This window comes from Dermochelys coriacea, chromosome 1 (genome assembly GCF_009764565.3).
Source record: "Dermochelys coriacea isolate rDerCor1 chromosome 1, rDerCor1.pri.v4, whole genome shotgun sequence".
NCBI classification, from domain to species: Eukaryota; Metazoa; Chordata; order Testudines; family Dermochelyidae; genus Dermochelys; species Dermochelys coriacea.
The window spans coordinates 206,446,134-206,468,036 of NC_050068.2; the positions used below are offsets into that span (position 1 = coordinate 206,446,134).

General features: G+C 42.9%; 2 protein-coding genes and 1 long non-coding RNA gene across 8 annotated transcripts in view; 1 reads left to right on the forward strand and 2 right to left on the reverse strand.

Annotated features, from left to right (window-relative positions):
• Positions 1 to 2,833, reverse strand: part of HGD (homogentisate 1,2-dioxygenase) — a 58,469-nt gene extending 55,636 nt beyond the window's left edge. Inside the window, exons 1-2 of one of the 2 annotated variants that reach the window (XM_038374872.2) lie at positions 2,696 to 2,832; positions 1,751 to 1,822 (exon numbers count right to left, since the gene is read on the reverse strand). The gene's annotated coding sequence lies outside the window, so the exon portion shown is untranslated. Of the gene's footprint in view, positions 1 to 1,750; positions 1,823 to 2,695 lie in introns of both variants that reach the window. The other variant, XM_038374881.2, reaches the window with a different exon arrangement.
• On the forward strand, positions 707 to 20,016 carry LOC122459767. Its single transcript, XR_006280657.1, has 3 exons — positions 707 to 1,065; positions 17,047 to 17,179; positions 19,168 to 20,016. It is a non-coding gene; the product is annotated as an uncharacterized LOC122459767 (long non-coding RNA).
• The window catches only part of RABL3 (RAB, member of RAS oncogene family like 3), a 29,499-nt gene continuing 10,568 nt past the window's right edge, over positions 2,973 to 21,903 (reverse strand). For 3 of the 5 annotated variants that reach the window (XM_043512787.1, XM_043512783.1, XM_043512795.1), the window contains 5 exons: positions 16,866 to 16,980; positions 15,211 to 15,361; positions 12,967 to 13,038; positions 7,139 to 7,177; positions 3,444 to 5,215 (listed from right to left, as the gene is read on the reverse strand). In XM_043512787.1, the coding sequence (XP_043368722.1) occupies positions 5,066 to 5,215; positions 7,139 to 7,177; positions 12,967 to 13,038; positions 15,211 to 15,361; positions 16,866 to 16,980 (527 nt within the window). In that variant the 3' untranslated portion in view covers positions 3,444 to 5,065. Of the gene's footprint in view, positions 3,353 to 3,443; positions 5,216 to 7,138; positions 7,178 to 12,966; positions 13,039 to 15,210; positions 15,362 to 16,865; positions 16,981 to 21,903 lie in introns of those variants that run through there. The other 2 variants (XM_038374932.2, XM_043512788.1) reach the window with 1 other exon arrangement.

Consider the following 21,903-nt stretch of genomic DNA (forward strand, 5'->3'; position numbering starts at 1 on the left):
CAAAGACTGCAGTCTGTATCTGTGGGCGTAGAGCACAGTGCTGCTGGATTGAACAGGCTTAAGAAATATTTTCCTCTGAGCTCCCTCAGATAATAAAAATATGTCAACAGGTGATGGGTTAATCAATAACTATAATGGATTCATGTCAATGAAAAACATTGCTCAGAGCTACAGAAACACTCTGTGCTGAAAGGGAATCAAAGTCACCAGCATCTTAACAAGGGGAGCCATACAGGAGCATGACATCTGTCGGGGAAAGCCAAATAATAGGGACTTAGTGAGGAGAGAAAATAGAAGAGCAAAGCTTCCTTTGTTTGCAGAAGAACTATTCAGGGTGTTCTGCTGGTAAACTCTAACACATTCGTATCAGTGGAAAAAGATGATCAGAAATGATGGGTTGAGCACTAATCAGAATGTACCTAACTGAGGGATGTTTTGGCAACTGATTGAGATCTAGAAGTCTACACCTAGAGCAGATTGCAGCTGCCCTCAATATTATTATTATTATTATTATTATTAATGGGCATAATGATGCCTGCCCTAATCTGCAGATAGACCTGATATTTCAGGCTGAGAGGTGTAAACAACTCCCATTTATCTCAACTGGCTGCTGACATTAAAGCCTAACAATAACTAAACCTAGTTAACTATTTACCAAAACACAACGAAAGGATGATCACAGTTTGATAATTTGTAATCTGGGATTGTCTTGTTTTGATGTGATGAGCAGGCAGCCCTTTGGCGGTAGGCAGAACTTCAGAGAGTTCCATAACTTGTTTTTCCCCCAATCTGAGCCCTGGTTGCAGGCAGAACTTGTTACTACTTCTTGCAGCAGTAATTTATCTGCTATCAGATGCAACAGAAAGTGGCTCCCTCCAGCCCACAACACTGTGGATCCCAGTTGCTTCCACAGGGTGAGAGAGAAAGTAAGGCACAGAGCAGGAGCCTAACCTGCCTTCCCCTTTCTACAGGTTTGTGCTCCTTTCTGCTCACAGAAGAAATGGGGAGCAATTCAGCCTAAATAATCCTCAGATCATCTTGTGAAGAACTACCACCATTTTAAAGGTGAGGAAACAGAGATAGAGAGGTGATGTGACTTGCTTAAGGCTTGCAAGGGAGGTGAGAATAGAACCTAAAATTCCTGACTTCTAGTCTCGTGCTCTAACCACTCAATCACACTCCTTCTCTAAATTGCTCCTGCAACTTGATTATACATAAGGAATAGATACATGAAGTTTGCCATTCCCAATCAGACCCCTGGTTATCAACTGGAAAGGAGCCACAACCCCTGGGAACAGAGGTCAAACTGCTGAGCCATCCCTGCTGAGAAAAAGGCTGATAAATCAGCAGTGCACAAAGCTCTTGCTTAGTGACTCCCATCTTGTCACTCTTAAATGTGATGCTGAGAGGCTAAATTTGGAATCTATTGTGTGCTCTCTTTATAATCAAACCTATGGTTTCACTGAACATACAACTAATTCAGGGACTTCAGTGATCTATTTTAGAAGACAACAGTCTCACGGTTAAAAGCTCAAGTCTATAAATTAGGATTCATGGAGTCTATTCCTGACCCTGTAGCGTGACCTTGGGAAAAATCACTCAGATTCTCATTTTCAAAGGTGCCCCGATGGCACTTCTGCAGCTGTCTCTAATAGGGCACCCAAAACTGGAAGATGTTGAAAACTTTAGTCTCAATGTCTTTGTACCTGTTTCCCTGGCTGTACAATAAGGATATTGATTCTCACTGTACCTCACCCAGATGCTTGGTGGCTTAGTTCATTCAGGTTTGTAGAATGTTCTTGAGTCTCTTTGGTGGAAGGTGCTGAAGAGAGGGAAAGTAAGAAGTGTTCATATTTTTACTTTTCATAAGTTAGGTTTGGTGATTCTCTCTGTCATTCCTGCTTTGTTAGCAATAGGCAGCATTCAGTTACTCCCAATCAACAGCCAGAGAAGAGCTGCATGCAGATGTAATGTGGAGTCTACAGAACTCAGCCTACTGTCAATTTCACATTAATGCTTTACTTTCTTTTACCCTCATTTACTATTAATTTGTATTTATATTTAACACTAGCTCTTAGTCAGCCTCTAGCCCAGGTTAAACCATTATAAGGTTACTGTGAGAATCCTCTGTGAGAGGAGAAAGGAAAGTAGTTAATACTAGAGCTTTGGGATGCCCATTTAATTACCTCAAACACTTTTTCTGTTCCCCCCGATACAAAAAAAATTATATTTAAGAGTAAGGAAACTGCTGTAATAGGTCAAACGAGTGGTTCATTTTGTCTAGTATCATATCTCCAGCAATGGCCAATACCAGAGGCTTCAGAGGAATTACTTTCCCATAAGAGAATTTTCTTTCTAACCCCCAGAACTTCATGGTTAGGTCCAACCCTTAAGCATATGGGTTTATCTCTCTTATAATTTTCTACCCATTTTATTCTAACTGTGGATGTTTTTATTATTTATATTTTGGTCTTATCCACTAAGCTTATGGTCTCAAACACAGATTGTCAGATTGAGTTCCACATGCACAATGTAAAAACATACTTCCCTTCATGAATTTTAAGTTTCTTGGAGTATCTGATCTACTTTCTCTGTACTCTCCAAACTACAAATACCAAACTAAACAGCAATATGAACGCCACTCTCTCTTCACGGGGAATTGTTTTTCAGGCTTCTAATCATTTTCAGCACCTACCTCTGAACAACCTCTATTTCTGTTATGGCCCTTTTGAGATGGGGTGACGCAGAACTGAGAGTTCCAGTTGAGACTGTACCACTTATTTATATGATGGCTTTCTACTGTTTTTCATCCTATTTCTTATACAGTCTTATATCTTGCTTGTTTGCTTTGCTTTACGTTAGTGTAAATGAGAAGACTGTTCAGTGTTCCCTTTCTGCTAGAGGTAAAATTAGTATAATTCATTGAAGAGTGTTCAGAAATGTTCCAAGATGGGGGGGAAGTTACACATACATGCTGTGCATGATAATGTTTCCCACAGCAGCAAGGGAAACACTGAATTTATTGCATCAATTCAAAAAGATCCAGTATTTCCACAAGGTTCCTAAGCCTAGGAGAGAGTTTGAACCCCGAAACTGATTTGGGGGATTCTTCCTTGTGCCTTCATCAGCACTGGTAGCTTCCATAGTCCTGTTGGCCAAAGCAATTAATAAAATGTATTTTGCCTGGCATGACGATCGTTGCCTTTAAGAGTCCAACAGGGACAGGAATGTTGCTGCAAACGGAGAGAACTCATCTTCTATTCAGTCTCTGGACATTGAGCAGTGTTCAGTCATAATGAAGGCTCTTCAGTGCACCACCTCCAAATCTTTTTCTATCAGAAAAGCCAGGAATCTGTAGATATGGAAGATGTCACCATGTCAGAACCAGCAAGAATTCCTTCCAGGCCACATTAACATGTATGTTACCAAGTTGACACCATTACCTCCTTCCCATCCCACTCTTCCTTCTGCGTCAGGACAGACCAAGCGCTTCAGCATGCTCCTAAGATGTGCCATCTTTTGAATGAAATGTAAAAGTGAGGTCCTGACCATTTGCCTTATAGATCTTTTGGAACTTTATGCAAGACTTGCAGTGTGAGCACTATTGTCCTGGCCAAATTCCAACTTGGTTTATTACATTGTTCTTCACTAAATCCCTCTGCAATTTCAATTGTATACAGGAGTCTGTTTCCTTTTCTAAATGTTGTACACCATTACTGTGCTCTACTAAACAGCTGCTGTGTTCTACCCCAGAGATGGCTGCTGTTTTGCAGTAATTGACCTAACAGCCTTTATCAAGTTGTGAAGCTCTGTGAAATCCATCAGAATGAAAAAAGCTGCAGTAAGGTATCGGCACTCATTTTTCGGCTGCATATATGCAGATAGTGCTTGTGAACATAGTGCTTACACGGTGAGAATCAGTGCTTACAAAGAAAGTCTATTCAAAACCACCACATGCTTCCTTGCTTAATGGGATTTCAAACAGATCTGCACTGCAGAGTGCCTACAAACACACAATCCCACAACAGAAAGTGGTCCATGGTTCTTTTATCCTGTACTACGTAGCGCCCCTCGTGGCAGCATCTCCTGTAGCTATCCACGAGATTATGGTTTAGGAGTCACCTCACCCCTCTGTCTACACATGGGCAGAGCTGAGGTGCTCACCCAACAGGACATGCTACCTTTCTCACTGCTCTGTCACAACAACCCCGGACAGTCAACCTACTGTATAAAAGCAGCAGCAAAATATATGGTCATGCCCAATCAAGAAAAATATCAGAACTGGCCAAAAGCAGTATATCTGAAAACAGGGGGTGGGGGACAAGGTAGTTTAGACTTCACAATAAAACAGCCGGCTGGGGTTATACCCTACAATGGTAGACGAAGCCTGGTCTACACTAGGAAATAGGTCAGTACAATTATGTTGCTCGGGGTGTGAAAAATCCATATTCCTGAGTGACACAGTTAAAGCGACCTAACCCCTAACGTAGACAGCACTAAGTTGACAGGAGAACTGTCCCATTGACCTAGCTACTGCTTCTTGGGGAGATGGATTATCTATGCCGATGGAAGAACTTCTCCTGTCGACACAGATAGCATCTTCACTGAAGTGCTACTGCCACACAGCTTTAACAGTGCAGCTGTGCCACTGAAGCATTCAAGTGTAGACAAGCCCTGAGAAAGCCATAGATCTTACAGAAATGTCAATTCAGTGGAGAAGTATAAGACTTGGGCCTTTCAGCTCAAAGTGCTTCACAAACTTATGGTGATAGACAAAGTGGATACAAAGGAATCACTTTGTCCATCACTAAAATGCAGTCAGCTCTGGAATGAAACTAGGCAACTCTATACAACAGTTAAGAATAGCATATCCAATTGAAACTGCAATGGGAAGCCACAGAGGCAAAATGTAATTATTAGAGTTCAAGTGTAGCAGCACACCAGGGCTACCAATCAAACTTTTGTCAAAAGTGCTATGGGATCCTTAAAACCGATGTCTACCTCATTTGTGGTTATTACATCTCAACCAAAAGATAGCATAGCATCCCAGCTCTATGCTCGGGTGTTAGTCTGCTGTTGACTTGGAAGGCAGACTGCACCAACCAGATTCAACAGCACATTTCCTAGAGCATCCTCTGTGTTCTGTGGAGGTTTCCCACCAACGCTGGGTTGGTCTGACCACATTCTGAGATCTGACTGATGCTATGGCTGCAAGCTAAAGGCAAGATGCATATGCCGAGGCAGGATTTAAAAAACCCGCACAAAATGTGTTTAGGGTCTATTCTTCCATCCATGCTTAGGAGAGTTTTACCATGTAAACTCCACAAAGCATGAGTGGGAAGAGCAGATCCCACTGCAGAATACTATGAAGCCCATTTATTATATGTACAAGGAGCAGATAATTTCAAACAGTAACACTTGGGGGTATACTGAAGCTCCTAAATCCTTGCTGGGTTGTTTCTCTACAATATGTATGCCGACTTGTTTAAGCTTTTGTGCTGTCATCGAGGGAGCAGATCAGAGTAGCTGGCAGTGGGCTGTAATCTTTGGCCCTTGGCCATAAAGAATAGAAAGTTAATCCTTGGTTAGCCACTAAAACCTATCATACACAATAATGTAATCTTGCATCATGGCTTTAAAACAAAACAAAAAAAACCAGGCTCCTGCTTTAAGCTATTATCTTCATGGAACAGAGATTCTCTTTTACCAGAGGAAAAAAGCCTTCCAGGATTGAAATAGGAGAAAACAGATTTGCTTTAAAAAATTTTCATGAAAAATTAAAATAATACACTTCCGGCTTTATTTTCACTTTTTCTCCCTCCCTAAAAGGAAGAAAGCACAGCACAGTATAGTTTTTTAATATACATGTTTTTCTATGACATTTGTTACTAATATGAATGAATTAAACCTCAATATACTTCATAGGTGCCAACTCTGTGGGTGCTCTGTGACTGGAGCACCCACAGGAAAAATATGGGGGGTTCTCAGTACCTATCAGCAGCTCCCCACCAGCTTCCGTACACCCCTTCAGAGCCTCCTTCCTGCTGGCGGGTCACACCCATTAACGTCTTCCCCTTCCTCCCAGCACCTACCGCGGATCAGCTGTTTTGTGGCATCAAGAGGCGCTGGGAGGCGGGGGTGAGGAGGTGAGTGAGGGCGGGCGCAGTGCGCTTGTGGGAGGGGGCGGAACTGGGCGGGGAAGAGGCGGGGCAGAAAGAAGCAGGGCGAAGGTGGAGCATTGCAGGAAGGGGTGGAGTAGGGGCAGGGCCTGGGTGGAGCCAGTGGGATTAGAAACTTGGCGCCTATGCTACACTTCTCTGAGGTAGGTCACTCCTGGATTGTATTCCCAGCTCAACACTAGCCTACTAGGTGACAAGTCACTCTCATAGGTGCTTTGGTCTTCCCAGCTGTAAAATGGGGATAATGATACTACCCTGCCTTGTAAAGTGCTTTGACATCAACTCATAGAAAGTGCTATCTAAGAGCCAGGTATTATTATTCCCCTTCATTTTACAGATGTAAATACTGTGAGGCACAGAGGGATGAAGTGACTTGTCCTAGGTGGAAGAGTCCAGGTCCCAGATTCTACTTAGTGCTTCCAAACTTTTTTTTAATTAACGAGTTAAGCATTCAGGGTCCAACTAAGCTTGTACCATTCTGGCACTTCTCTGATAATTTCTCGTGCAGCTGGTGGAACTGTCATTAAAAATATACATTGTTAGCCCTGGTTATGAAGGAAACTTGTTGATTGCGATTCAAAATGGTGCCATGTGATTCCGCAGAAAACAGCCTGAAACAACAGCTCTGAGAGAGTTGATAACTGAGCCCCCTTTCATCTCAATTCCATCGGATTCCCAGGAGTGGCAATTTAAATGTCAATATTCTTAATTATTTCACTGCTTATCATTTTATAGCCAAAACATCCAGATTGTTGGTGAAGCTTGTAAAAATTGGCACCATCTTTCCCATGCATCCAACTACCGATCATCACTTGCATTTGATCCACAATCTCCTACGTCTGGGCAACCAGGAGCTCGTATTTTAAAGGTCAGGGTCTTGTCAGCCAACAAAATCCACAGGTAGCATTGTACCCAAAAAACAAACAAACAAAAAAAAGCTACAGAAAAAAAACACAGACCTGATTACCATCTCGTAACAAGTATCTCTTCTCTATGACCTGGGGGATGCAATCAGAGAAAGAATTTAGAAGGTGTGGCATGTACATACCATCATAATGTGATTAACACTTTAAAGACATTAACGATTGGGATACTACATTCTCAAATGACAAATCCCGACTACAGACTGCCTGTGCTGGAGGATGCTGTGGAAGCAGTGCCCTCAATACAAGGGGCAAGAGGGAGCAGCTGATATTGCTCTACTGCAAATCCCTATCCCCCCTTTCCTTAAAAAAAAAAAAAAAAGTCATCCTGGCCAAATTCTGGTGTTTGTACAAGAAAGGTGATCCCCTGGGTCCCCAATGCCATCTCCATCCCCCCAGGGGACTACTAAGTGGCTTGACCAAAGCATTCCCACTTCCAATTTGGCTATTTCCAGATTTACCCTGACATTTTTTCTCTGGGGAAGATGGGTGGGAAATAAAGCACTAAGTTTTATTCCCCCAGATTTGTTTTAAACAGGAATAGCAATGGTGGGCATCTACATTTAGCACTCACTTCAGTGCTAGCAAAGTGTACAGCAAACCCACCAGCCTGCACAGAGACAAGGGATATTTGCTAGTGTGCTACAACACTTTAAATTTTAGTCCAGTTTCATTGTTCTAAGCAGATACCATGGACAATGTTTCACACAGAATAACTGTTCTCAGGAAATCTCTAACACTGAAGAATAGCTACCCAATCCCCTCCCCCACCTAGAGATTCCAGAATTATAATCCCGGATGTAATCAAATCTCAAGACATGAATTGCAAAGTAAATGAATGAGGAAAAAGACAGAGATAAACATTAAGGCTGGGGAAAAGTCACAGGAGGCTGAAGATGATGATATGAAATCCAAAAAGTCATGAGCCAGCAAGCTGGGGCAAAGTCTCACCCAGAAGTGAAAGGAGTTTCAGTGACAGCAACCACATGTACACATGGTATATGATGCTAGGTTTTACCCCAATCTAACTGGTTTAAAAAAGGGGTTACAGACACTTATCACATTTATTTGTCACTCTCTTTTCCAAGAGAAAGTGTTTCTATGTCCTTGATGGAGGTCCCCTGTATTGCCCTGATATACAGGCAGTCCTTGGACTTATGACACAATTGGTTCCTGAAAATTGTGTGGCAAGTCAAAATGTTGCAACTCAGAACCGCAATCCACTCCATTGCAGGACCGAGCGTCATAAAGTCGAAACCAATGTCATAAGTCGAATCAGGGTGTCAATTCAGAAACCTCATCGGACCTCCTGTACAGACATGCCATAGAACTTCCCCTACAAATACTTCCTAGAGCAGATTTTTTAGAAAAACATCCAATTTTGGTTTTAAAATTGTCAGCAATGAAAAATCTACCATGACCCTTGGTAAATTGTTCCAATGGTTGATTACCCTTATTGTTATATTTACTTTTTATTTCCTGTCTGAATGTGCGTACCTCCAACTTCCAGCCAGTGGACTGTTACACTTTTCTCTGCTAGACTGAGACGACCATTATTAAATAGTTGCTCCCCATGTAGGTACTTACAGACTGTAACCAACTCACCCCATAACCTTCTCTTTGTTAAGCTAACTAAATCAAGCTCCTTGAGCCTATTAACGCAAGACATGTTTTCTAATCCTTTAATCATTCTTCTATCTCTCTGAATTCTCTCCATCCTTCTTGGATTGTGGACACCAAAACAGGACCCAGTATTCCACCAATGGTTGCACCAGAGCGAAATTCAGAGATAAAATAAAAAGAAAAAAAAAGAGTACTCGTGGCACTTTAGAGACTAACAAATTTATTTGAGCATAAGCTTTCATGAGCTACAGCTCACTTCATTGGATGCATTCAGTGGAAAATACAGTGGGGAGATTTACATATACAGAGAACATGAAACAATGGGTGTTACCATACACACTGTAACGAGAGTGATCAGGTAAGGTGAGCTATTACCAGCAGGAGAGTGGGGCGGGGGAAAGGGGAGAAATCTTTTGTAGCAATAATCAAGGTGGGCCATTTCCAGCAGCTGACAAGAACGTCTGAGGAACAGCGGGGGGTGGGGGGGAAGGGGGTGGAGAGAAGGGAGAGATGATAAACATGGGGAAATAGTTTTACTTTGTGTAATGACCCATTCACTCCCAGTCTTTATTCAAGCCTAAATTAATTGTATCCAGTTTGCAAATTAATTCCAGCAATGCCCCTGTACATGTACATTGGCCAAACTGGACAGTCTCTACGTAAAAAAATAAATGGACACAAATCAGATGTCAAGAATTATAACATTCAAAAACCAGTTGGAGAACACTTCAATCTTTTTGGTCACTCCATTACAGACCTAAAAGTGGCAATTCTTCAACAAAAAAAACTTCAAAAACAGACTCCAACGAGAGACTGCTGAATTGGAATTAATTTGCAAACTGGATACAATTAACTTAAGCTTGAATAAAGACTGGGAGTGATGGGTCATTACACAAAGTAATTCTCCTCCCCGCTGTGATGTGTGGCAGGAGTGGGGCCGAGGGGTTCAGAGGGTGGGAGGGGGCTCAGTACTGGGGCAGAGGGTTGGGTTACAGGGGGGTGAGGGCTCTGGGGTGGGGCCAGGAATGAGGGATTTGGGAAGGGGCTCAGGGCTAGAGCAGAGGTTTAGGGTACGGGAGGGTGAGAGCTCTGGCTGGGGGTGTGTGTTCTGGGGTGAGCCTGGAGATGAGGGGTTTGGGGTGCAGGCTGCCCCAGTGCTGGGGCCAGGGGAGAGGGCACCTCTCCCTGGCCGTGGCAGCTCCAGGGCTGGGGCCGGGGGTGAGGTGCCTCTCCCCTCTCTAGTCTAGGCCCTTGTGGCTGCGCGCCTGCATGGCCCTTCATAGCCTGCTGTGCAACCCTGCAGCTTAGAGGGAATTTAGGTGGCCTGTATTCTTTGTTCCTAAATATCCTAATCTCCTTTTTTGAAAAAAGTAACAGATTTTTTAGATAAAGGAAATGCAGTGGATCTAATTTACCTAGATTTCAGTAAGGCATTTGATACCGTGCCACATGGGGAATTATTAGTTAAATTGGAGAAGATGGGGATCAATATGAACATCAAAAGGTGGATAAGGAATTGGTTAAAGGGGAGACTGCAACGGGTGCTACTGAAAGGCAAACTGTCAGGTTGGAGGGAGGTTACCAGTGGAGTTCCTCAGGGATCGGTTTTGGGACCAATCTTTTTATTACTGACCTTGGCACAAAAAGTGGGAGTGTGCTAATAAAGTTTGCAGATGATACAAAGCTGGGAGGTATTGCCAATTCAGAGAAGGATCGAGATATTATACAGGAGGATCTGGATGACCTTGTAAACTGGAGTAATAGTAATAGGATGAAATTTAATAGTGAGAAGTGTAAGGTTATGCATTTAGGGATTAATAACAAGAATTTTAGTTATAAGTTGGGGATGCATCAATTAGAAGTAACAGAAGAGGAGAAGGACCTTGGAGTATTGGTTGATCATAGGATGACTATGAGCTGCCAATGTGATATGGCTGTGAAAAAAGCTAATGCGGTTTTGGGATGCATCAGGAGAGGCATTTCCAGTAGGGATAAGGAGGTTTTAGTACCATTATACAAGGCACTGGTGAGACCTCACCTAGAATACTGTGTGCAGTTCTGGTCTCCCATGTTTAAAAAGGATGAATTCAAACTGGAGCAGGTACAGAGAAGGGCTACTAGGATGATCCGAGGAATGGAGAACTTGTCTTATGAAAGGAGACTTAAGGAGCTTGGCTTGTTTAGCCTAACTAAAAGAAGGTTGAGGGGAGATATGATTGCTCTCTATAAATATATCAGAGGGATAAATACAGGAGAGAGAGAGGAATTATTTCAGCTCAGCACCAATGTGGACACAAGAACAAATGGGTATAAACTGGCCACCAGGAAGTTTAGACTTGAAATCAGCCGAAGGTTTCTAACCTCAGAGGAGTGAAGTTTTGGAATAGCCTTCCAAGGGAAGCAGTGGGGGCAAAAGATCTATCTGGTTTTAAGATTCTACTTGATAAGTTTATGGAGGAGATGGTATGATGGGATAATGGGATTTTGGTAAGTAATTGATCTTTAAATATTCAGGTTAAATAGGACTAATCCCCTGGGATGGGATATTAGATGGATGGGATCTGCGTTACCCAGGAAAGAATTTTCTGTAGTATCTGGCTGGTGAATCTTGCCCATATGCTCAGGGTTTAGCTGATTGCCATATTTGGGGTCGGGAAGGAATTTTCCTCCAGGGCAGATTGGAGAGGCCCTGGAAGTTTTTCGCTTTCCTCTGTAGCATGGGGCATGGCTGACTTGAGGCTTCTCTGCTCCTTGAAGTCTTTAAACCATGTTTTAGGGACTTCAATAGCTCAGACATGGGTGAGATTTTTCATAGGAGTGGGTGGGTGAGATTCTGTGGCCTGCACTGTGCAGGAGGTCGGACTAGATGATCAGAATGGTCCCTTCTGACCTTAGTGTCTATGAATCTATAAAAACATTTACATTTAGCCCTCTTAAAATGCATATTGTTTGCTGGCACCCAATTTACCAATCCATCCAGATCACGATGTATCAGTGACCCACCTTCTGTGTTATTTACCACTCTCTCAATTTTTGCTGCTTCTGCAGTGCTCCTGGCTCAAGGAGCAAAAGGCCAGAATCAGACTCCAAATCCAGACTCCAGCCCCCACACCCATTCTGTTCCCATGGGTGAATTTCAAGAAGTGGGGATGATTAGCGGGATAGAGCTAGCTAGTTGTCAGGCATAGTGCAGTAGGGACCAACAGAACATTTCCCATTCACCACTTAATTTTTTCATGTTCTGGGCTCCACATGTAACTCAGACAACAAAACTCAATGACTTACACAATCTCTGCTGTCAAGAGTCTTCAGTCTCATCTAAAACGTGACTTAGTTAAGTTAAACTAACAAACTCTTTGGCAAGTCTGTAATGCAGACCAGTATTAGACTGAAAAGCTTCCCAGGGCAGGGACTGTCTTTGTTATATGTTACTCCTGGTAGAATTCTGTGCCAAAAAATTAAAAATTCTACACAATATTTTAAAATTCTGCAAATTTTATTTGTCAAGATAACACTATATAATCATGCCAGTTTCAATTATTTTGGTAATTTATTTCAATACTATTTCTCTGCTCCCTCCCCCCCAGAGCTCAGCCAGGGGGCCAGACACCCATAACCCCTCCCCCACAGAGCCCAGCCATGGCTCACCCCAGCCCATGCACCTACCCTCCTCAGAGCCCAGAGGGAGAAACAGCCTGATGCTCAGTCCCAGATTTGTGTGGAGTTTCCTGCACGCTGCCATCTCCTTCCTTCAGGGCATGCGGGGGAACTACAGCTGCTAAGAACTCTACTCTCCCCCTCAGTGTTTTCTATGTGCAAGATGGGCTCTGTCAAGTCCAGCAGCCCCTAGTGGCAGCCAACAGCACCGCAGCCCATTTCTGTGGGGGAAAGGAAAATCCGTGCAAAAAACAATTTCTGCAAAATTCTGCATTGCGCAGTGGTGCAGAATTCTCCCAGGAGTAACGTGTACGTATAGCACCTAGCACAACACCTAGCCCTGGTCCATGATAGGGCTCCAAAGTGCTATTGTAATACAAACAGTAAATAATAGTCATAATAATAATTTAAGGGAGATCAGTCTGAGAACTACCCAAAGCCATTTTCACTTGCAATTCCACACAGGATTTGAACCAAGCTCCAAAGAAGTGGCAAGTGAGAGTAACTATGCTGTTATCTCTCAGAATACAGACAGGATTAATTACATAAAACAAAAACAACAAACGTAATTGACTTTGCATCACCTTATCAAAAAACCTGCTGAGCTTGACAGCATTGGATGAGCCTGCAGCCAGATAGCGGGGATTGGTGCAGTCCTGGAACACACAAAAAGCAACTCATAATTAGGAACCATGTTATGCAACATTCTTTAAGGAGCAAGAAAGCTACTGAAAATAACCAGATACTCAGCACAACTCTTCATCTCAAACAAAATGTTTTCTCAAGGTGCTTGATTTCTATAGAATGCAAGGACATGCAATGACAGGCCCTATTGGTGTCACTTTAAGAACGGATTACCTAATAAGACGTAAATGGGTGAAAACCAAGCCACAACAGCTGAAATATTTGGTTTTGCTGCAATTAGTCAACCAGCAGAGGGAATACAAGGAAATCAATAAGCCCTCTTCCCAGAAACATGCAAACATGGCAAACCCATACTGACTTCTGTTCCAAAGCCATTTGGAAGGACATGGGGGGTGGGGAAGATATCAGTGACTTCCAAACGGAAGAGGACAAAACAGATTGGGAAATGTTAAAAAAAATAAAAGTGTCTTTAAATAGGGTTCTACTCACAAGAGGTGGCTTCATCCCACTCCCAAAACTATGTGTTAAAGGGAACATTAGAAGACCCACTTTCAAATGCAAAACCTATACCAAACTGTTTATAACAAGCACCAGCCTAACATTTTTTATAGGCACAAGAACAGAAACTGGGGGGGGTCTACTAGTAGTACAGCAAGAGGTGCCCTCCATAGCAGTCGTTCCCAACCACTAGCACTGGGGCATCAAGCTCTAACTCCTGGCACTCTAATCTCTCCTTCCTCCCTTTATGTTGAGTTGCTATGCTAGGCCTCAGAGCACTACTGTTACCCACTTCCCATTTGACTACATGTACTACTATAACAAAACATGGACCCCTTGTTCTAGGGTTTAGGGCAGCTCAAGCTCCTTTGCAGGCTGAAATACACAAAACGGAATGGGTGGTTGTGGGCACAGTTGATGTCATAGTCTGAAGTGGCCTAAGTAGGCTGTGAAGCATTTGGCTACAAGTTATGCAGAATGATGTGGTTAAGGTAGATCCCAGGATGTTGTGCTGAGGAACCAATCAGCTCATAATTCACAACAGCAGCATTGTAAGAATATTACGAAGGTATCGAGGTGCCTAGTAGCAGCAGAAACAAGGAAGCCTTCTTGTTGAGGAAGTCTATGGGAAAGACTCTTTCCTGGCACTGGCTGCAAATTCCAGAAGAAACAATTTAACGATAATGAGAACAGATAATTCTAAGACCAACTAATCATTTTTCCTCACATTAAAATACAGAAATCATCAATGTGACTGGTGGGACAGAAATCTAGATTCCGTTTGTACTACAACAACTGGAGTGCCTCACACCATAAAGTTTACCGACAAAGGTGGTCATTCTGAAGGTTATCCTCTTCAAAACCCAAGAGGCGCCAGGAAGCAAATATATCAGAGCAGCTTTCTATTCCATGTTAGAGGAGTAGGTCCTCCTCCTCTATGATTCTTGATACTGATCAGCCACTGATGGGGTTGGGAAACTGAGTCACTTCTCCCCACAAATAAATAAATCAGCCAGGAATTTCTTGTAGAGTCCTGAAGCTTTGTAAACATGAACTAGAATTTGACACTTGCCTATTAAAAAAATGCTGACAATTTTTTTAAGTGAGCTAGGTGCTAAGGAAAGGTGTTGGTTTTACAGCCCTGGAGACGAAAACCCTCTGTTGCCACAAAAGATAAAGAGGAGGAAGCTTTCCCCATAATGTCCTGCTGATGTGTCTCAATTCTGAACTAAAGACTCATCTCAAAGCATTAAGAGGGAAGTCCAATTCTAAAGCAGAGAAGCAGGCTGAAAACTTCAATACTGTATCTGCATTCCCCAGATTTAACTTCAGCCAACCATTATACATCCAGCCACCGATTTTACCCAGGCAATGGTATAGATATAAATGGGTATAGTCTGTATGTGCTCAAAAGAAAAGTGAGTGGCAGAACCAAGTGACTCCTAATCCCCTAACCCATCTTGCTGACTTCCCACAACCAGCGCCTTTCTATAACTGAAAGCAGCTACTATTTCTCCACTATGCTAGCAAGGGGTATGGCTAACCAACACTGTAAGTGACCTCAGTGTGACTGACCAGGCAATCATCTATAGCCTAGTTCCTGTAATTGGGATCGCACAGTTCTCTTTGCTGGAAAGCATCATGCACACGCAAAGAAAAACAAAACTTCTGGCAAAAATACTAACCAGATTAATCTCTTCTGCATTGAAATCCTCAGCCAGGAAAGCTGTTCTGGTCAAAACTTCATTGCGCTTAGTCTCTGGGATCTGGTCCAATTTGGTTCCTATCACCAGCAGCGGAATCTGATTATCTGCAAACTGTTCACGGTCATAGTCCCTGTGCAGTGAAAAACAGAACAATACAAACCTAGATGAATGTGACAGCGCTATCCTTTCCACTCTAGGTGTGTGGGAGATTCTTGGATACTGTGTTCTGATGGCCAAGAGTGTGTGTGTCTGGGTCTTATGGGAGGGTTTCTGTAGTTAAATCACACTGCCTGTTGGGAGATTTAGAGTGCAAACAGATATGGAACTAGTAACTAGCACCTGAGACATGGGTTGAGGCTTTTGTCTGAAGAGGACAGGGTGGGAAGCAGCAGCAGCTAAGAGATGAGCTGGATCACAATGCATAAGCTGGAGAAGAGCAGGAAGGAAAAGGCAGCTGAGAGGCTTGTTGGGTCACACTATGTTTTAAAGGGAGAGGAGGAGAAGAAAGGAACTAGCAGCTGGGTTGGGTCAGGGCTCCAGTGTGGGAAAGGAAAAGGCAGAAGTAGCTAGCAGGCTGATGTGACCATGTTACAAATCAGAGAGAATAGGAAACAAAGGGAGGGTAAAGGTGGATGCGATGCAGAATGCTGCTACCCACACTCCCACAGTATCGGAAGACACGATGCAGGGCTAGATGGATCATTGGTTTTACACAAACAAAGGAATGATACCATATCACTCCCATCATCAGAGAACTAACCTGACTCCCCATTCATTTCAGGACCAATTCAAAACTCTCCTGCCATAGTTTTGAAACTTTCCATTAATTTGTTTCAACTGGCTTCACACGCCTTTTCTCTATCTCACCACATAAACTGGTGAGAGAGTCTTCTTTACAGCCACACACAATGTGGATTTTGGAGGACACGCCTCCACCCCGTGTTTTTAAAATAGCAGCTTTGTATCTGTCTGTGGTGTGCAGATAATTGGGATTCTGCCCGTCCCCCAACCCCCATTCCATTTCTCTCACTCTCATCTGTGTGATTTTTCCGGGTTTGAAAATCTTTCCCCTTATACCTGTAACAAGGAACAGGGGAAAACAGCAACAAATACCCAGTTAGATGGCGCAGCACTGCTGAAAACATTCTTTAGCAAGGCCCCAAAAATCCCACTAAAGAAATCTTCAAGATTTAGTGAGTTTCATTACTCCTCATACAAAAAAAAAAGCTAGGTAGGACATGGAATCAGCCACATTTTCATGAGGATTCCTGCTAGATGGCCCTGAATGCCACAAAGCAGGCATGGAAAACTTTGAGGTAGCAGGAAATGTACCTGTTCCCACATAAGCCTTAACAAATATGGAAGGAGAAATATAGAGACATGCTCCCGACTCCATGCTACTCCCAGAAAACCCAAGGATCTAGCAACAGAGGATCTGGAGATGGAATAGCAGTACCATTTCTCTTCCACAGTTCCATAGCTCTTCTCAGCCTTCCCAAGAACAACCTAGCCTGAGAACTCTGCACTTGGTCAAACTTCCCGTGGATTTCAAGTGGCTCTAGTGATAAGGGATGAAGAGTAATATGATAGCCTGGAGTCATGTGTCTGATGCTGTATGCATGTTGTACACTCACCCATTCGTCACGAGCACTCCAGTTGGAGCCACATCTCGGTTAAGTGCTTCTAATGACCATCGATACAAGTTCTGGGAGGACTTCTTGTTGGTTAAATCATGCACTAATATTATGCCTAAATAGAGAGTAAAGACAAGACATTCCTTAATCATAAGATATTTTCCTAACCTCACCTATACAGGATTCACAGACCAGAAAGCTCTGGAACTGAGAGAGGAGAGAGCCTCACATGGAGTCAGGCTGAAAACATTAGTAAAGAGGAGCTGTTTGGTACTACTTTAAATTGTCTTGTCATTATGGGGACATGGTTAAAGGTAAGGAGTACTTGTGGCACCTTAATGTGACCTGAAGCAAGAGAGTGGAGGGATTCGTTTTGTGCCCCCCCCCTCTTTTTTTTTGGCTTTTTAACGGTGTATAAAGAAGGGCTAAAAGAACCTCCACCCTTTTTGTTCTAACCTTGGTTGTTTTTTTAACTTTAGAAGCATCAGGAATGCCAATTTTTGTCTTGTCTTTTTCTTAGGCATTTGAGTTAAAAAGGCCTAACAAAAAACACAGTTTTAAACAATGCATCTAAAAATCCTCTTCCTTCACAATGCATTAGGTTGCAATTGTTTTACAGGCAAGGCTTGTAGCCCTGCCCATTATTAAGATTACCTGACAGTTTCCTTTATAAGACCCTGTTTTCAGTTGCTTATAATTTTGCCAAACTATAACTATTTGGGCTGAATTTTTCTATGCTGGGTGTCTGCCTCAGGCTGAATGTAGAATAAATTTTGAATAGTTCAACCAATTTCAGTAATTTCCAAGAACAAGGCTAGGGAAAATATGTTGTTTTGCCCATGTTAAAAATACCTGGTGAACTTTTCTTTAAGCAACTCTAGTGCCCGCACGCTTTGGAGCGGGAACTTGCAATCTGGAAGGAACGTGCCTTTTGTCATTCTTGTAAAAATCTGCCCAAAGCTGGCTATACTATAAGCCTTTGAAAAAAAACAAAAAACAAACCCACCCCAACCCAACCCATAGTTCGCACATACTCCACAAAGACTTCTTAAATTTTAGTAACTAAATTCCCTGAAGATTTCATCCACAGAGGGCATGCATGACCCAAGGCTGAGCAGGACCGTTCCCCGTAATTGCAGCTCTGGACTGCTGCAGGCTGGGTGCATGTCCGAGCACTAGAACTGTGAGCAGGGAGCCTGTCTCTCCTGGGATTTCAATGACCCTCCTGCTGGCCACAGGCAGCATGGAGGAGGAAGCTGCTTGATTTAAATGCACAGGGGATACAGGACAGACCTTCGGGGGAAGGGCGTGGGGAGAAGTAGATTGGGACTAGGAGCCTTGATGTGGGTGGAAACAGACTGGAGCATGGTAGAAGGGGAAATGGAAACTGGGACTGAGAGTTCAGCTGTGGGGAGACTAGGCCTGCGGACCAGAGGGAGACTAGGATTAGGAGCTAATGAGAAAAGGAACAGGGAGACAGAAATTGCAGGGAGGGAGACAGACTGGAGGAGGAACTGGAAGACCGGGAAAACACTGGAACTGGCTGGACAAGAAGTTGGGGGAAAGGTGATATTGAGATTGGACAAGGAGCTGGGGAGGAAAACTGGGACTGCGAGCCAGTGGATACAGGGAATGTGCATGGTGGAAGAGTGGTCAGTGAGAGAGATCAGATGAAGAGCCAGGAGATGGAGAAATAGAACCTGCTTGGGGACAAGGAGCTGGGGTATACGGTTAAGGTAACTAGGAACTGCTCGGCAAGAAGTCTGTGACTTGGAGCAAAGACTGGGACCATTCATCTGCTGTCAGCAAATATCTGTGAAATCCACTGGCAAAGTATCCCATCCTCCTCTAGTGCTGGTCCACACAGAGGAGAATAATCTACTACTGCTATTAATTACTCCATTAGTTCAAGTGCAGAACTCTGCAGTTGATCTAAAGGTTCCAACCTGCTCATGGCCCATGGGGGTGTAAATATGCCACATGATGAATTTTCTGTTTTTCAGCTGTTTTTTTTAAATTTAGAAAGTTACACACAAAAAACTGCATTAAAAACATAATTAATAGCATTACCTTGGGAGGAAATTCTAAGGCCTGTGGTATACAGTACGGCTGACCAGATAATCACAATGGTCTTTTCTGGCTTCAGAACCTATGAATATTTATGGACGTTACAAAGTCAAGGACTCAAAAGTTAAGAATTGTCAGAATTAAAGTTGCCTGTGCAATCATAATTTAGCCCCCTTGTGCACATTAATTATGATACAATCTTCAGTTACATGATCACATTCTGTTTGTTCCACAGAATCCCTGCCTGATTCAGTTCTCATGAAGGACCTTCTCTGAGGGTGAAACAGGACTGTACAGTGATGGAGACTATTGTCTGCTGGACCCCTGCTTCATTTGTTGCAGAAGCCTGGAAGGTGTGTGGTGAATTAGGCAAGAGATTGCAGGAAGAGAAAGTATGGTTTCATAGTTAAGGCAATTGATGCTACCCTGAGAACTGGACTCTAGCCCTGCCTCTGCTACAGAGTTTCTGTGTGGTACTCAGCAAGTCACTTAACCAAACTTTTCATAAGTGGTTATTAAGGCATGTGTTTCTCATGTTCCGGGTGCCCAAACTGAGTTCTTGGGGTCCGATTTGCAGAAGTGTGGGGCATTCACAGCTGCAACTCAAGTCAAATGGGAGCTGTGCTTTGAACATACAAAGTGCTATGTAATTCGAAGTACTCTGAAAAAATCAAGTCCTAGGGATCTCCAACTGGGAAAAATTATTGGATATTTTTTACCTTAATCTCACCGTATTTCAGTTCCCCAGCTGTGCAATGGGGATATTAATACCCACTTGTCTCACAAGTGTGTTGTGAAAATAAATTCATGAATGTTTGTGAAGCACTCCGATATGAGTGATATCAGTGATGAACACCAAAGAAAAGCACACGAAGAAATAAATAATTCAGTCTTCAGAGCAGAGTTTCAATAGCATGGAGTAAATAAGGCCTATGGCTACACATTGAACAATGAGAAAAAAATAAAATATTGAATAGCTGCTCACTGTGTAAGCACTGTCCATTCTACACTCTGAATGAGCCAGGAGTCCTGTAGAAAAAAATAGTATATGATCATGTAATTAAAGACTATCATAATGCATATGCACAAGTGAGCTGAATTAAGGTCGCACAGGCAACCTGAATTCTGGCATTTCCTAACGTCTGTGTGCTTGACTTTGCAACCTTAAAAAATAGTCTTTAACAGAGTTTTTTATATGTAATAATATATACGTCTTCATACTCCCAAAAATTCTCCATTCTTCCATAGAATGACAGAGCAGACAAGATCTGATTTTCTACTGTTAAAGAAAAACCTTTCAGCCTTGCTTCATACATCACAAAGGACAAAACCCCAATTTTTCATTAACAGATCATCGTTAAGGTCGCAATCACATTTCCGCATTAAGCTCCCTTTTTGCCCCCAAACTCCTAAAAAGTCTTTTCCAACTCTAGATAGGTGTGGGAGTTTGGGGATAGAAGAGAATTTTCCCCAAAATAAGAGGTGAATTTACCATAACTCAGAATCATCTGGGTCATCAGAAAATGATGGGTTGGATTTTCCAGTCTGCTACATTCACTTTATGCAGCAAAAGGTGAAGATACCCTCCTGGATATTTCTTGTGGTGAATTCCCCTTGTGTAGGGGGAATCTCTTGTGCAAAAGAGATGGAAGTGGCAAAACCACCTCCTTCATCTGCTCTGCCACCCTCTCCTGCCTTTCATAGTTGACCAAATGGCTGGTAGAGATGAGCATAAATAAGTTTTCCTGTATTTAGAAAAGTTAAGCTTCTGGACCTTTTCCTTGCCAAGATCCTTCGAACTGTAAACTCAGTGGTAGGAAAAATTACAGGCCAGTCTCAATAGTTGTTCTCTTGTCAGATACCCACCTCTCACAGCTGGAGCTCCTCACTCAATAAGCAATTCCTGGCAGCAGCCAGCACCTTTTCCTTCTCCCAACCTCCTGCCAAAGGAGACAAGTACTTGTGGAATGCCCCAAAGTTTCTCCAGAATTTAATATGTAATTTAATTAAAAACGAGTAGAGAGCACTGCACACCCACATGCACACAACATCATGCTAATACCTTTCCATTTGTTCACAACATAAGCTCCACAACCCACAGCTTTGGAAAGCTTCTTTCATGTGTGTTCACCTGATCTCCCACAGACCTCACCAATCTTACACACTAACATTATGCCATCTTTCCATCAACATACCTACCAGTACTCCAGGACCATGCTACAAAGGACCTTTCCCACCAGTGCCAGACAGGATCAAACAGAGTTGTTGCACCCAGATATTTGGCAACCTTCTCTCTATCCAGTGAGGCCCACTACACAAGCCCATTCTCCTGGGAAGAACTACTCAAAAAAAGTACAGTACAGAGACATGAAGCCTGATACAAGAGAGAGACCGACTGTGATGGGTTGGCCCCCGCCGTCCAGGGTGCCACCTGATGTGCTGGAGTCCCACTGAGCCCACCTGTCCCACCAGCCTGGATAATCTTTACTCTATGCTGCTGTGACAGGCTCTCAAGCCCCCTTCCATCGTGCACACAGGTAGGGACACACCCAGCTGTAGAATCACACAGAGTTTGCATTCAGCTGTGAGTGGGAGGACTCAGCTAAGGGAATTGCCCAGCACTCTGGTGCACACCCCCCCGGGAGTATAAACCCAAAATTATATTGTCTTGCACTGTATAGAGATTTATATAGCATAAGCTTATGAAATTTGCACCCTCCCTCAATATGGAGGAAGACATGCACAGCTTTAGGCCTCCCCTTGGTCATGAATTGCACAAACTGGGTTTTGGAATAAACAAAAAACACGCTTATTAACTAGAAAAGGTAAATTTTAAGTGATTACAAGGGATAAACAGAACAGAGCAGATTACTGACCAAATAAAATAAAATACACAAACTAAGCTTAATGCACTAAGAAATACTAGTTACAAATAATAATTTTTCATGCTAAACATTGTTTCAAGTAGGTT